Below are 16,538 nucleotides of genomic sequence, written 5' to 3'. Positions count from 1 at the left end.
TCTCTGGGGCAAGTCAGGCCTATTTTTCTATCTTCAGGCTAGCTAGTTTCTTAGGCTGTGCCGAGTTGCCTAGGTAGTTGTTAGGCGCAATCCACAGCCGCTTTTAGTTGTGTTTAGGATAGGATCAGGTGTGCAGTCTACAGAGTTTCCACGTCTCAGAGCTCGTTCTTGTATTTTTGGGTATTTGTCAGATCACTGTGTGCGCTCTGATCGCTAAGCACACTGTGTTTCTGGATTGCCTTCATAACACCTGTCATTAGCAAACATAACAGTACAAGGAGCCTAACTAATGATTCTCAATAGAGGGAAAGAAAAAGTTCTGACATCATTTTTTTTTTTCTGCTCTGTGTTCACTTTTTTTTTTCCCCTAGACATTTGGGTATTCTGGACACAGGTGTGGACATGGATATTCTGGGTCTGTGCTCTTCAATGGATAATCTCGTTATAAATGTACAAAAAATTCAAGATACTATTGATCAGAAATCTATGTTAGAACCAAGAATTCCTATTCCTGATTTGTTTTTTGGAGATAGAACTAAGTTTCTAAGTTTCAAAAATAATTGTAAGCTATTTATGGCCTTGAAACCTCATTCTTCTGGTAATCCTATTCAACAGGTTTTGATTATTATTTCTTTTTTGCGCGGCGACCCTCAAGACTGGGCATTTTCTCTTGCGCCAGGAGACCCTGCATTGAGTAGTGTCGATGCGTTTTTCCTGGCGCTCGGATTGCTGTACGATGAGCCTAATTCAGTGAATCAGGCTGAGAAAAATTTGCTGGCTTTGTGCCAGGGTCAGGATGATATAGAAGTATATTGTCAGAAATTTAGGAAATGGTCAGTACTCACTCAGTGGAATGAATCTGCGCTGGCAGCTTTGTTCAGAAAGGGTCTCTCTGAGGCTCTTAAGGATGTCATGATGGGATTTCCTATGCCTGCTGGTTTGAATGAGTCTTTGTCTTTGGCCATTCAGATCGGTCGACGCTTGCGCGAGCGTAAATCTGTGCACCATTTGGCGGTACTGCCTGAGGTTAAACCTGAGCCTATGCAGTGCGATAGGACTATGACTAGAGTTGAACGGCAGGAATACAGACGTCTGAATGGTCTGTGTTTCTACTGTGGTGATTCCACTCATGCTATTTCTGATTGTCCTAAGCGCACTAAGCGGTCCGCTAGGTCTGCCGTCATTGGTACTGTACAGTCCAAATTCCTTCTGTCCATTACCTTGATATGCTCTTTGTCGTCGTTTTCTGTCATGGCGTTTGTGGATTCGGGCGCTGCCCTGAATCTGATGGATTTGGATTATGCTAAACGTTGTGGGTTTTTCTTGGAGCCTTTGCGGTGTCCTATTCCATTGAGAGGAATTGATGCTACACCTTTGGCCAAGAATAAACCTCAATACTGGGCCCAGCTGACCATGTGCATGGCTCCTGCACATCAGGAAGTTATTCGCTTTCTGGTGTTGCATATTCTGCATGATGTGGTCGTGTTGGGGTTGCCATGGCTACAAACCCATAATCCAGTATTGGATTGGAATTCCATGTCGGTATCCAGCTGGGGTTGTCAGGGGGTACATGGTGATGTTCCATTTTTGTCGATTTCGTCATCCACCCCTTCTGAGGTCCCAGAGTTCTTGTCTGATTATCAGGATGTATTTGAAGAGCCCAAGTCCGATGCTCTACCTCCGCATAGGGATTGTGATTGTGCTATCAATTTGGTTCCTGGTAGTAAATTCCCTAAAGGTCGATTATTTAATTTATCCGTGCCCGAACACGCCGCTATGCGCAGTTATGTGAAGGAATCCCTGGAGAAGGGACATATTCGCCCATCGTCATCACCACTGGGAGCAGGGTTCTTCTTTGTAGCCAAGAAGGATGGTTCGCTGAGACCGTGTATTGATTACCGCCTTCTTAATAAGATCACTGTTAAATTTCAGTATCCCTTGCCATTGTTATCTGACTTGTTTGCTCGGATTAAGGGGGCTAGTTGGTTCACTAAGATAGATCTTCGTGGTGCGTATAATCTGGTGAGAATCAGGCAAGGAGATGAATGGAAAACTGCATTCAATACGCCCGAGGGTCATTTTGAGTATCTAGTGATGCCGTTCGGACTTGCCAATGCTCCATCTGTGTTTCAGTCTTTTATGCATGACATCTTCCGTGAGTATCTGGATAAATTCCTGATTGTTTACTTGGATGACATTTTGATCTTCTCAGATGATTGGGAGTCTCATGTGAAGCAGGTCAGAATGGTTTTTCAGGTCCTGCGTGCTAACTCTTTGTTTGTGAAGGGATCAAAGTGTCTCTTCGGTGTGCAGAAAGTTTCATTTTTGGGGTTCATCTTTACCCCTTCTACTATCGAGATGGATCCAGTTAAGGTCCAAGCCATCCAGGATTGGATTCAGCCGACATCTCTGAAAAGTCTGCAAAAGTTCCTGGGCTTTGCTAATTTTTATCGTCGCTTCATCTGTAATTTTTCTAGCATTGCCAAACCATTGACCGATTTGACCAAGAAGGGTGCTGATTTGGTTAATTGGTCTTCTGCTGCTGTGGAAGCTTTTCAGGAGTTGAAGCGTCGTTTTTGTTCTGCCCCTGTGTTGTGTCAGCCAGAAGTTTCTCTTCCGTTCCAGGTCGAGGTTGATGCTTCTGAGATTGGAGCAGGGGCGGTTTTGTCACAGAGAGGTTCTGATTGCTCAGTGATGAAACCATGTGCTTTCTTTTCCAGGAAGTTTTCGCCCGCTGAGCGTAATTATGATGTGGGCAATCGAGAGTTGCTGGCCATGAAGTGGGCATTCGAGGAGTGGCGTCATTGGCTTGAAGGAGCTAAGCATCGCGTGGTGGTATTGACTGATCATAAGAACTTGACTTATCTCGAGTCTGCCAAGCGCTTGAATCCTAGACAGGCCCGTTGGTCGTTATTTTTTGCCCGCTTCGACTTTGTGATTTCGTACCTTCCGGGCTCTAAAAATGTGAAGGCGGATGCTCTGTCTAGGAGTTTTGTGCCCGACTCTCCGGGTTTATCTGAGCCAGCGGGTATCCTCAAGGAAGGAGTCATTGTGTCTGCCATCTCCCCTGATTTGCGGCGGGTGCTGCAAAAATTTCAGGCGAATAAACCTGATCGTTGTCCAGCAGAGAAACTGTTCGTCCCTGATAGGTGGACTAATAAACTTATCTCTGAACTTCATTGTTCGGTGTTGGCTGGTCATCCTGGATTCTTTGGTACCAGAGAGTTAGTGGCTAGATCCTTCTGGTGGCCATCTCTGTCACGGGATGTACGTACTTTTGTGCAGTCCTGTGGGATTTGTGCTAGGGCTAAGCCCTGCTGTTCTCGTGCCAGTGGGTTGCTTTTGCCCTTGCCGGTCCCAAAGAGGCCTTGGACACATATTTCGATGGATTTCATTTCTGACCTTCCCGTTTCTCAAAAGATGTCAGTCATTTGGGTGGTCTGTGATCGCTTTTCTAAAATGGTCCATCTGGTGCCCTTGGCTAAATTGCCTTCCTCCTCTGATTTGGTACCTTTGTTCTTTCAGCATGTGGTTCGGTTGCATGGCATTCCTGAGAATATTGTTTCTGACAGAGGTTCCCAGTTTGTTTCAAGGTTTTGGCGAGCCTTTTGTGGTAGGATGGGCATTGACCTATCCTTTTCCTCGGCTTTCCATCCTCAGACTAATGGCCAGACCGAACGAACCAATCAGACCTTGGAAACATATCTGAGATGTTTTGTTTCTGCAGACCAGGATGATTGGGTGTCCTTTTTGCCGTTGGCTGAGTTCGCCCTTAATAATCGGGCCAGCTCGGCTACCTTGGTTTCTCCATTTTTTTGCAATTCTGGGTTCCATCCTCGTTTCTCTTCAGGACAGGTTGAGTCTTCGGACTGTCCTGGTGTGGATTCTGTGGTGGATAGGTTGCAGCAGATCTGGACTCAGGTAGTGGACAATTTGATCTTGTCCCAGGAGAAAGCTCAACTTTTCGCTAATCGCAGACGCCGTGTGGGTCCCCGACTTCGTGTTGGGGATCTGGTTTGGTTATCTTCTCGTCATATTCCTATGAAGGTTTCCTCTCCTAAATTTAAACCTCGTTTTATTGGTCCGTATAGGATTTCTGAGGTTCTCAATCCTGTGTCTTTTCGTTTGACCCCCCCAGACTCCTTTTCCATACATAATGTATTCCATAGGTCGTTGTTGCGGAGATACGTGGCACCTATGGTTCCATCTGTTGAGCCTCCTGCCCCGGTTTTGGTGGAGGGGGAATTGGAGTATATTGTGGAGAAGATTTTGGATTCTCGTGTTTCTAGACGGAAACTCCAGTATCTGGTTAAATGGAAGGGTTATGCTCAGGAAGATAATTCCTGGGTTTTTGCCTCTGATGTTCATGCTTCCGATCTTGTTCGTGCCTTTCATGCGGCTCATCCTGGTCGGCCTGGAGGCTCTGGTGAGGGTTCGGTGACCCCTCCTCAAGGGGGGGGTACTGTTGTGAATTCTGTGGCTGAATTCACTCCTGTGGTCACAAGTGGTACTGCAGCTTCTGAGCTTCCTCCCTCAGGTGTTCTGGTGAGCTCGTTAACTGCTTCATTACTTAACTCCGCCTGATGCTGCTATCCTTGCTCCTTGTCAATGTTTCAGTGTTGGATCTGAGCTTCTCCTGATTGTTCCTGTGACCTGCTGCTCTGTATAGCTAAGTGCTTTTTGCTTTTTTGTTGCTTTTTTTCTGTCCAGCTTGTCTTTTGTTTTGCTGGAAGCTCTGAGACGCAAAGGGTGTACCGCCGTGCCGTTAGTTCGGCACGGTGGGTTTTTTTTTGCCCCCTTTGCGTGGTTTTGCTTTAGGGTTTTTTGTAGACTGCAAAGTTCGCTTTACTGTCCTCGCTCTGTCCTAGAATATCGGGCCCCACTTTGCTGAATCTATTTCATCCCTACGTTTTGTCTTTTCATCTTACTCACAGTCATTATATGTGGGGGGCTGCCTTTTCCTTTGGGGAATTTCTCTGGGGCAAGTCAGGCCTATTTTTCTATCTTCAGGCTAGCTAGTCTCTTAGGCTGTGCCGAGTTGCCTAGGTAGTTGTTAGGCGCAATCCACAGCCGCTTTTAGTTGTGTTTAGGATAGGATCAGGTGTGCAGTCTACAGAGTTTCCACGTCTCAGAGCTCGTTCTTGTATTTTTGGGTATTTGTCAGATCACTGTGTGCGCTCTGATCGCTAAGCACACTGTGTTTCTGGATTGCCTTCATAACACCTGTCATTAGCAAACATAACAGGGAAGACAAGGTAGATAAGGCAGGATGCATTTGTTCTCTAATAAGACATATAACATCGGTAAAAGAAGAAGCTTTGTCCTTAATCGTAAAAGCAGTGGAATATTTGCATAAATGTTTACATGCCAAGATGCTAATGCTAAAACGATGGGAAAGTTTCACAGCATGTTCCACGTTTTATGTATTTTGGTTTGAAAAAATAGATGCATCCTTGTCTCTCTAAAATATTAGGTAAAGGGGGAGCATTCACAAAACAAAAGTAGCAGAAACCTGGCAGGGCGTTATATGGGATGGGTGGAGGTGCTTTCCTATGTTATTATCTGTCCTATCAAGAGAAGGGAGTCCTAGGTGTGATGAAGAAGACTGAGGAAAAAACCTTCATACCTTACAGTATGGATGATTTGGGCCACAGTTTTGTTATTGGATAACTGACAAAATGAATTTATACATATAATCAAATTAATTAGAGAAAGACAGTTAAAGGGCAGGTGCAGGTGACTGTATTGAAATCCGACAAAACATCGGATTGCACCTAAATCAAGCTTAGCCGTGTACATGACTGATTGTTTCCAAGGAGAAAATAAGTCAGATGAAAAAAATTGCTGCATGTGTGCGTGGATATCATCAGACTGCACTTGGATAATATTTGAAGGTCATGAACTGAGAGAATGGAGAAGATGGAGATTATTTTTCTCCATCTTCTCCTCATCCAAGAGAACCTGATCATTCTATGCTGACACTCTGATCAGCATGTGATTTGCATAGTCAGTTAGGAGAATTTGTGGCCTTCTGCACGAGTTCTAAAAATGAAAAAAAAAAATATTGTTCTGTCATAGACTTCAGTCATTGATTCATAAGCAAAATATTACAATGTCTAAATGTTTTAGGATATTTCTGCCCCTGCCAGCCCTGGGGCCTTGGTCAATCAGATTGCATAAGAAGTAAATGAGTGATAAGTAATAACTTTAAATTAGGGGAATAACCTGGAGTGATATTCGAAGCAGATTGAGATAGGGTCAAATTCACACTTACATCCACAGCATGCATTGACATGGTTTGGCTCTCAAACCTGCAGCTCTTCGAGTACAACTGCGGATTTTTTGCAGCACATGCATGAAATCTATGCAATATGCTGCCACTATAAAACGCAGCACAAACAAATACACAGCGGAAAGTCTTCTGTTTGTCCACTGAGTGGGAGCATACCTTATGGTGGATGGAGATTTTCCTTATTTTTGTATAAAAATCTGAATCAGTATATAATAAAATGGTGTGCAGCTTTCTACATCTATGTTGGGGCTTTCCACATGTCTGTTCCATGTTTTAGGAACAGGCAAATGGAGTTAAAGGGGTTTTCCACAATCAAGAAAGTGGACTCTAAATGCTCAATTTGTTATTCCACAAGTAATAAATAGAGCAGGTTCTCAACCTTCCAGGGCCCAGCGCTGGTTTCTTACTGATACTCAAGTCTCAATGCCTTGGTTGCAGCGGCGATATCAACTACCATTGCAACATTATGTATTTAATGTTAATCAGACATCGGACAATCATTATTTTCAGATTATTAAGACTTTGTCCACTTCTTGATGTCATTTTACAAATTTCCAGCTGCACTTTACAATTGGCCCTCTGCATTGACCTGAATCAGCGGCCGAGGGGGCTGCTCAGTGTCATTGGTAGGCACTTTAAATTCTGGGACAGAGACCAAAATAATAAGTACATCACCACAAATCTTACAAATGCCACTATTTTAAATAAAGTTTATTATTAGGGATGAGCGAATTGCTTGGATAACTCCTTACTCGGCAAGCTATTGCGCTTACCGAATAGCTGCATCGGGAATCCGGATACCTGGAGCGCTCCTGCTGATGGTGTCCGGCGCCGCAGCTGCATGTGTCGCTGCTGTTTGACAGTCACAACACACAGGCCCTCCATGCATATGTTGTGACTATCACACAGCCACAACCCATGTAGCTGCGGTGCCGAACAGCTGATTATCGGTAGCGTTCCAGGTATCCGGGTTCCCGATGTGGCTAATTTGGTAAGCGCTATAGCTATTTGGATAAGGAGTTATCCAAAGCTATTCGCATATCTTTATTTATCATATTAAAAGTTATGCCACTCGTGCATTTTGTGTAGACCGCACATGCTGCTTTACTTACAGAGCAAAGCCTGGCATGTGCACTGTGTAGTTCCTCTTATTAGTAATCCTCTCAGTTCATTGGCTCCAAATAAATCTCGCCAGCAGGAATCAGAAGAACCTAAGGGACCTCCTTGAGAGCAGTGAGTGGAGACATGGAACAGACAACTGATTGATCCCATCTATCAGTCCATGCACAGGGGATAAGAAACAAAGAAGGAACATTGACAGGGCAATAAAGATGATGTGGAGAATGAAGAACAGAGAGAAGAAAAACTGAAAATGAATGAAAGAAGAAAGCAAAGGGAAAGTAAGCTGAAAGAGGCAGTAGTCAGTAGAGAAGTGCAATAGTCTTTAAGCTACCTTTAGGTTGGCAGTACAAAAGAAACCAAAAGCCACGCTTTCAGGTGGGCCGCAAACAGACCGCATCACCCCCCATACTAGTAAACTCACTCCTTGGCTGCCTTAGCCACACTCCACACTAAGTATTGAACTGGCTTACTAGAGGATCCTTCTCTTGGCTAGTCTGTGTTGTAAGGTAAAGGGGAGAACTATTTTGTTGCCAAGGGGCCCTATCCCTGAAGAGTCCCTTTGTGAGACCATACACAGTGTCAGGTATGCTGTGATGGTTCATGGCTGGTCAGCATGCCTTAAAAAAAAAAACATTGACGAGGGGCAGTACATTGCACTGACGAGGGGCAGTACACAGTGTCTGCAAATTGAGATTTTGGTTTTGGCTTTTATCCTAAGTCATGTGACAAGGCTTGTTAGAGAGTCGATAGTGACTTTTAGGAAAGCTACTTACAATAGGTGTCACTAGAGTTCTAGTCCTCTTCCTCTCTGAAGAGACAATTTGCATTATAAAAATTGCACTGATAATACCACTTCTGCATAATCAGTGCAGTTTCCAAGAGAAGAAGGACAATGGTGACATCATGGTCACATAACCTAAGGTCCTTGTGTGGCCAAAGACAACTCTTCTTTTACCAAAGTGACCGAAGAGTGAAAAACCCCTTTAATGGGGATCCAATTAATTTTTTGGGGGTCAGTTTGGTTTCAGTTATGTGACTATTTTTTGAATTAAATAAAAAGAGCTTAGCTTCATTCATTCAAACGCTGAACACTCACCCGACAAGCTGTTACAACAGTTACAACATATTACTGTATTTAGGAGCTATCAGACCCCAGGACAGGCGATGGATTTGTCTGCCACTATGTTCATTTCAAAGATATCGACTGAATTATAATAATCTTGCACTGAGAAATAAGTTTGTGTGAGTTTTTAAACAATGTGCATGTTTCTACTCAATGTCAGCATTGAAAATCATAAAACATTGTGATACAAAGTATGTTAAAAAATACATAACTTTGTACAATGAGTAAGTTCATAGCTGAACAATCTATTCAAGTACCATATTTATTTGATATATTAATATAAACTTACTACACAATAAACATTAAGAAGGGATTTTAGCCAAATATGTCAACCTGTTAATGATATAACTACTTTAGATTATTTTTCCCACAGTATTTTCAGCTCCTGCTTTGTTTATATAACCATTGAAAAAGTGAATTGCACTTTATGGACCTATAAACACAAATGTCAAATAAAAATCATTAAAATCCTATAATATGACAAAAACGCCAGTGTGGTACTTACAGGCTGCAGAAGATAGATAAGAGATGATTCTTGAATTACTATTACTGGGATGGAGGAGATTTTGACAGCATGATAGAGTGTCTCCACTGAAGCCATAATCTGGTCAAAACGTCCCCCAAGTCCACCTAATGCCACGATGACATCGACCTAAAAAAGCAAAGAAGAAATAATTGAAGAAAATAATATTAACACTAAACATAGCAAATGGAAACATATACAGGAGGAACCAGCGATATTAAAACCTACGAAAATGAATGACAGTAATGGACCCAGGGCCAGATAATGATTGGAGCTACAGGAGGGCTGGATCCAGTACCCTGCTATTTTCTACCCCGGGTGTCTAAATAACACTTTTACAAAATGTACTGTTTACATTGTTTGGCCTTCTCCATGTTGCAATCGGTCATCTGATGATGGAGGACGGTGTGGAGATTTATATGCCTTTGGCTCAGCAGAGTCCCAGTGCCATCTTTGACAATATATATTTATACTGTAGGCACACATCCCCGTAGGCTTTATAAAAAACCTCACAGGGGGGGAAATAGGTTTTCCTTTTGACACCTATGACTCAGCGGAGTCACAGTCCCTTCCGAAATTTGGTAAGTGCCACCTGTCAAGTCAGAATGGAAGGATCGTTCTTCTCGAGAATACCAGATGGGCTTCTGACAGTGGACTTCTTGGGTCAACATTACTTCTAAAGATGTTAACGTCCTCAAGAAGCAGACACTGATAAAAAATGTGGCAGTCCCAGTCCAGTCCTGGCTACATATATAAACTTGAAGAGCAAATGCAGGTTTGGATCAAGCCTAGTCTTAGGCAGGTAAAATAGGCTGTCTGTCAGTGTATGACTTACAGAAGTATTGCAGTGTATGATAGAAGAGATCAAATTGTCACAAGGTTGATGATGTTGTCCGGTCTAAAGTTACAAGTGAATCCTCACATCACAAGCAACGGGATGGATTCTCCAGTGCCGAAGCCTTGAACGAGAGCCATGTGACCACAAGTATCTGATATGCATACTCGCGGTCAAATTCGAGGCAGCGCCTATCTATTTGGTATGTGGTAGGGAGTATGTAAATAGCACCAGCACTGGAGAATCCTCACAGCTTACAGTGCGTGCAATCTGAGGATTCACAAGTCTGCAGTCACTATTTTAGCTTCAGGCAGGACAATCCTTTTAACTCTCACAGGTGATTTATAGAATAAAAATGTTAAAAAGAATCCCTTAAGGCTGTGTGCACACTTTGTGGATTTTTCACATTTTTTCCCTATAAAAATGCATAAAAAACGCATACATGTGCATCCCATCATTTAGAATGCATTCCGCAATTTTTTTGCATATGGTGCGTTTTCTTTTGCGAAAAAAAAACCAGCAGAATGTTCATTAATTTTGTAGATTTTTTTGCGGATTTACCACTATATTATTGCATCCCAGAACATCTGGAAAAAAACGCAAAAAAAAAATCTGCATGCGGATTTCTTGCAGAATATGTCCGGTTTTGCTCAGGAAATTTCTGCAGGAAATCCTAACGTGTGCACATAGCCTTACAGTACAAAATACATTGTCATAAATTGTCATTTCATACTGATGACCATTGTTAGTTGACTGTATAAAATAGTACAATCTTTATTGAGAAATATTTGAAAACAATTTGGTGACTTTGAAAAAGCAGAGCGTGAGAGTATTAAAACACTTGGAAATGTGAACTACAAGGACTATATAAGATTGAAATTGACCTTTTACCTTGCATGTAAAAGAGAAAAGTAAAGAGAAAGAGAGACAGGCATTTATGCTATATAATAGTGCTTACAAAGGCAAGTATTGGCAAAGGCTCCCAAACTACCATAATTACCGAGGTTACCCACTTTCATGGTAAGTGCAATCACAGAAGGTCATACTTCCCAACCTTTTAAAGTACCGTAAGCAAAAAGGTACAATGGCTTGTAAAAGTATTCACTCCCTTGGCATTTTGGGGGTTTTACAACCTCACAACCTGGAATTTAACTGTTTTTTTTACAGTTTGCATCAGTTAATGTAAAGAAAATGACTACAACTGTGAAAATGTGTTTCATTTTATTGTGAAACAAACAATGAATAGAATAAAATAACTAAAAACTTCAGTGTGTGTAACTATTCACCCCCCTAAAGTGTACTTTGTACAGCCTCCTTCTGCAGCAATTACCACTGCATGTCACTATGCATAAGCCTCTATAAGCTTTCCACATCTTGACACTGCCATTTTTGCCCATTCCTCAAGGCAAAATTCCTTCCTTCATCTCCGGTGAACAGCAATCTTCAAGTCTGACCACAGATTCTCAATTAGGTTAGGGTCTGCGATTTGACTAGGCCACTCCAAAACATTTACACGTTTCCCCTTAAAGGAAACCTGTCATACCCCCCCCCCCCCCCCCCCCATGGCGTTTTTAACTAAAAGAGCCACCTTGTGCAACACTAATGCTGCATTCTGTCAAGGTGGCTCTTTTATTTGGGGTCCCCTCCAACGCTAAAATATATGTTTTTATAATTTGCCATATTTGTAGTCATGTCTTTTCCCCCTGGACACAAACGTCTCCCAGCCATTGCTATTTCCTCCGGGCGCCACCTCCTCTTCATTCGTTTAAGTCCTCGTTGCCTGATCTGTAAGGTTATTTTCTGGCATGAACAGTTTGTGCTGCCCTTTGACTCCCATCACATGATGGGAACTTACAGTGCAGGCGCCGTGGATGTTAATGAAGGCACAGGAGGCGGCGCCCGGCGCAAATGAGTGATGGCTGGGAGGCGTTTGTGTCCCCTTTAAACCACTCAAGTGTTGCTTTCATAGTATGCAAATTAACTCTTCTGAGAAAAAGAGGACTTAAACTCTATAGCGCCACCTATTGGAAGTAGCGATCCTACAAGTCACAATCAACTCTTTAACGAGTCGTGCAATATGACTAAGGCTGGGGTCACATTGCATTTTGGTCAGAGCGCTAACGGACAGCGTTGCACGGCGAAATTAACGCCATGCAACGCGTCCGTTAGCGCTCCCATTGCCCGCAATGTACCAGTGCATTGCTAGCGCGTGTCATTTTCGGCACGCGCTAGCGACGCGCCGGTCTTTTGTAGCGCGCCTCGGACGCTGCTTGCAGCGTCCGCGGCACGCCCGAGGTCCGTTCCCCGCTCTCGCAGATCTGAGATCTGCGAGAGCGGGGACTTTAACGCGACCCGGAAACGCGGCCCTTTAAAAACATTGCGCTAGCGCTAAACGGATTGCACTAACGCAATGTGACCCTAGCCTTAGGATTAAAGCCAAATCCGTATCTCAATTCGCAGACTCGGTGTTTCGGGCTGTTGGCCCTCGTCAGTGCGAAGCATGAGAACTGATTTGGCTAGGTGAGAGGCTCTGGACTGGGGTCTAAGGGGTATCGTTTCTCTTTGTGGAGAGTGACATACCATCTCTGGCTTGTCAAGGTAAGGAGGCTTATTCGCCATGCAACGCTCCTCTGGGAAATTAAATATGCAAATTGCCTCTTCTGAGAAAAAGAGGACTTAAACTCTGGCTTTCATAGTATGCTTTGGTTCCGTTCTTGATGGAAGGTGAACCTCCGTCACAGTCTCAAATCACTGACAGACTGAAACAGGTTTTACTCAGGAATATTCCTGTATTTCACACCATCAATCTTCCCCTCCACTCAAACAGTTCACCCATCCCTGCTGCTGAAAAACAACACCGCAAAATGATACTACCACCATCAAGTTTCATTGTGGGGATTGTATTCTTGGGGTGATGAGCTGTATTGGTCTGGCGACAGACACAGCATTTACCTTGGTGGCCAAAAAGCTCAATTTTGGTCTCGTCTGACCACAGCACCTTCCTCCATACATTTGGGGAGTCTTCCATAAGTCTTTTGGCAAACTCAAAACAAGCCTTACTTTTTTTTCTGTAAGAAAAGCTTTTGTCTGCCCAGGCTTTCATAAAGGCCACTTCTATATACTCCAGTCTCTGCTTGGGAACACTGCTGTTTCTTCAGGGTTACCTTTGGTCTCTATGTTGCCACTCTGATTAAGGACCTCCTCTCCCAGGCTGAGAGTTTTGGTAGGCAGATCTCTCTTGGCAGGTTTGTTGTGGTACCATGTTCTTTTCATTTGATAAAAATAGATTTGATGGTGATGTGGGGATCTGTGACAAAACACTCTGGGATCGCCTTTGCTGGGGTCAAAGGACACGTGGTTTGTGCATTGAATCTGAGGCTTACAGCAGGTTTCTGAGCAGGCTGACCTCAGGTCAGATTTATTAACGTGAAAGCAACACAAAAAACAAAACATAAAAATAAATCCTAGCCTGTCCGGCACTAACTAAACAAATACGTTGCTATCTCAACAACTGGGGGGGCTTCTCCCACCCAGCTAACATCACACAATTTCTTGAGCAGAGCTCTTCACTCACGTTTGTCCCACACAGGCAGGCAATCTGTGTGCCCCAGGCAGACACTGGAAACACCCAGCTGGTCATCTTTTATTCCTGCAATCATTAACCCATTAGCACCCTGAAGATACTGAGTGGCCTAATTCACATAGGACAAACACCTGGGCGAGATATACCTGCCTCCAACTACCACACCAGCATGAGTCTTACAGGATCATAGATTGGGAATTTTTATTTATTTATTTTTTTTTTTTTTTGTAATCCAACCTTGACTTTTACCTTTCAACAACTTTGTCCCTGACTTGTCTAAAGATCTCCTTGGTCTTCATGGTGTAGTTTGATTAGTGGTGCCTCTTGCTTAATGGTGTTGCAGCCTCTGTGGACTTTCAGAAAAGGTGTGTATATGTACTGACAGACCAGGTGACACTTAGATTGCACACAGGTCGACTTCCTTTCACTAAGCATGCAACATATGAAGGTAATTGCTTGCAAAATTTCCATTGGCTTAATAACAAAAGGGGTGAATACAAACTCACATGCAAATTTTTGGTTACCGTATATACTCGAGTATAAGCCGAGATTTTCAGCCCATTTCTTTAGGCTGAAATTGCCCCTCTCGACTTATACTCGATTCATTGTCCCTGGGGGGAGTAGTGGCTGTCACATACTCACCTGCTCCTGGCGCGGTGCCTGCATCTCCGATGGTCTCCGGGCGCAGCAGCTCTTCCAGCTTTGAGCGGTCACATGGTACCGCTCATTACAGTAATGAATATGGATGCGACTCCACTCCCATAGGGGTGGAGCTGCATATTCATTACTGTAATGAGTGGTACCAGTGACCGCTCAAAGCTGGATGAGCTGCCGCGCCTGGAGGAGACCATCAGGGAAGCTGCCAGGGACCGTGCCGGGAGCAGGTGAGTATAGTGGGGAGGGGGAGCATGGAGATATTCACCTCTCCTCGTTCCACCGCCAGGCGCAGTTATCTGCCTGTGACGCTCAGGTCAGAGGGCGCGATGATGTCGTTAGTGCGCACCCTCTGCCTGAGCGTTAGTGCGAAGGACGGGGAAGACACAGCGGTGCCTGGGGGTGGAATGGGAAAAGGAGACTATAGCAAGTGCCCAGGGCCTGAGCGACAAGAGGAGAATATGTCATTTTTTTTTTATTGCAGCAACAGCATATGGGGCATAATAGTCTATGGAGCATCTTATGGGCCATAATCAACATTTGTGCAGCATTATATGGGGCAAATGTCTGTATGGAGCATCTTATGGGGCCATAATCAACATTTGTGCAGCATTGTATGGGGCAAATGTCTCTATGGAGTATCTTATGGGCCATAATCAGCATTTGTGCAGCATTATATGGGGCAAATATCTCTATGGAGCATCTTATGGGGCCATAATCTGCATTTGTGCATCTTTATATGGGTCAAATGTGTCTGTGGCCATAATCAGCATTTGTGCAGCATTATATGGGGCATATTTTAATATAGAGCATCTTATGGGGCCCATCATAAACTTTATGGAGCATTATATGGGGTGTATTTTGTATGCAGCATCTTATGGGGCGCATCATGAACTGTATGGAGCATTATATGGGGCTCCTGATTCAATATGGATATTCAAAAACACAACCTACTGATGTCTCAATTAATTTTACTTTTATTGGTTTCCATTTTTATTTTTTTACATTTACCGGTAGCTGCTGTATTTTCCACCCTATGCCTATACTCGAGTCATTGAGTTTTCCCAGTTTTTTGTGGCAAAATTAGGGGTCTCGGCTTATACTCGAGTATATACGGTATTTGATCCCATAACTTTGACTATTTAGTACTGATGTATCACACAGAAACCGGATTACAAAAATATTTAAACATAGGTTGTAAATATAACAAAATAGGAAAAAGACAAAGGGGTGAATACTTGTGAAAGCCACTGAACATGTATTGCGGTACATACAAAGAAATAGTGCCCCTACTGTAGCCTCTTAAGGTACCGTCACACTTAGCGACGCTGCAGCGATACCGACAACGATCCGGATCGCTGCAGCGTCGCTGTTTGGTCGCTGGAGAGCTGTCACACAGACCGCTCTCCAGCGACCAACGATCCCGAGGTCCCCGGTAACCAGGGTAAACATCGGGTAACTAAGCGCAGGGCCGCGCTTAGTAACCCGATGTTTACCCTGGTTACCATCGTAAAAAAACAAACAGTACATACTTACATTCAGCTGTCTGTCCCTTGCCGTCTGTTTGCTGCACTGACTGCTGGCCGCAAAGTGAAAGCAGAGCACAGCCACAGCGGTGAGTCACCGCTGTGTGACTCACCGCTGTGCTGTGCTTTCACTTTCACTTTGCGGCCAGCAGTCAGTGCAGGAAATAGACGGCAAGGGACAGACAGCTGAATGTAAGTATGTACTGTTTGTTTTTTTACAATGGTAACCAGGGTAAACATCGGGTTACTAAGCGCGGCCCTGCGCTTAGTTACCCGATGTTTACCCTGGTTACCAGTGAAGACATCGCTGAATCGGTGTCACACACACCGATTCAGCGATGTCTGCGGGGAGTCCAGCGACGAAATAAAGTTCTGGACTTTCTTCCCCGACCAGCGACAGCACAGCAGGGGCCTGATCGCTGCTGCCTGTCACACTGGACGATATCGCTAGCGAGGACGCTGCAACGTCACGGATCGCTAGCGATATCGTCTAGTGTGACGGTACCTTTACTGTTCTCACTCACTGCAAAATCCCTTTCACATTTTATGAGGTCTCAGAGAACTACTGACTGTCAAATGAAAAAACTGCTTTAGTAGCCCTGCTCCTAAATGCACTGTCATGTGTGGACTGATGCTCTGCACAGCAGGCACAATCTTGTTATGTCATCACACCTGCTGAGACTCAGATGATGTAATGATGTATTCAACTGTATATGGAGCCTTGCGATGTAGATAACATTCAAATTCAGATGCTGGGCATGAAGTTGTGAAGTTCTTCCTCTACTCCTCAATTCACAAGTTCCATAGTGACTGCATACTGTAGTTTGCTGCGATTAACCGTAAGTTATTGGTTGTTGCATTAATACATAGTGCTAGTATA

General features: G+C 43.8%; 1 protein-coding gene across 4 annotated transcripts in view; it reads right to left on the bottom strand.

Annotated features, from left to right (window-relative positions):
* Nucleotides 1–16,538, bottom strand: part of TPK1 (thiamin pyrophosphokinase 1) — a 797,936-nt gene that overhangs the window by 362,234 nt on the left and 419,164 nt on the right. For all 4 annotated transcript variants that reach the window (XM_069730167.1, XM_069730170.1, XM_069730168.1 and 1 more), the window contains one exon: nucleotides 9,043–9,189. In XM_069730167.1, the coding sequence (XP_069586268.1) occupies nucleotides 9,043–9,189 (147 nt within the window). The remainder of the gene's footprint in view (nucleotides 1–9,042; nucleotides 9,190–16,538) is intronic.

This window comes from Ranitomeya imitator, chromosome 6 (genome assembly GCF_032444005.1).
Source record: "Ranitomeya imitator isolate aRanImi1 chromosome 6, aRanImi1.pri, whole genome shotgun sequence".
NCBI classification, from domain to species: domain Eukaryota; kingdom Metazoa; phylum Chordata; class Amphibia; order Anura; family Dendrobatidae; genus Ranitomeya; species Ranitomeya imitator.
The sequence above is the reverse complement of the archived record's forward strand: the minus strand, read 5'-3'. Positions and strand labels throughout refer to the sequence as shown.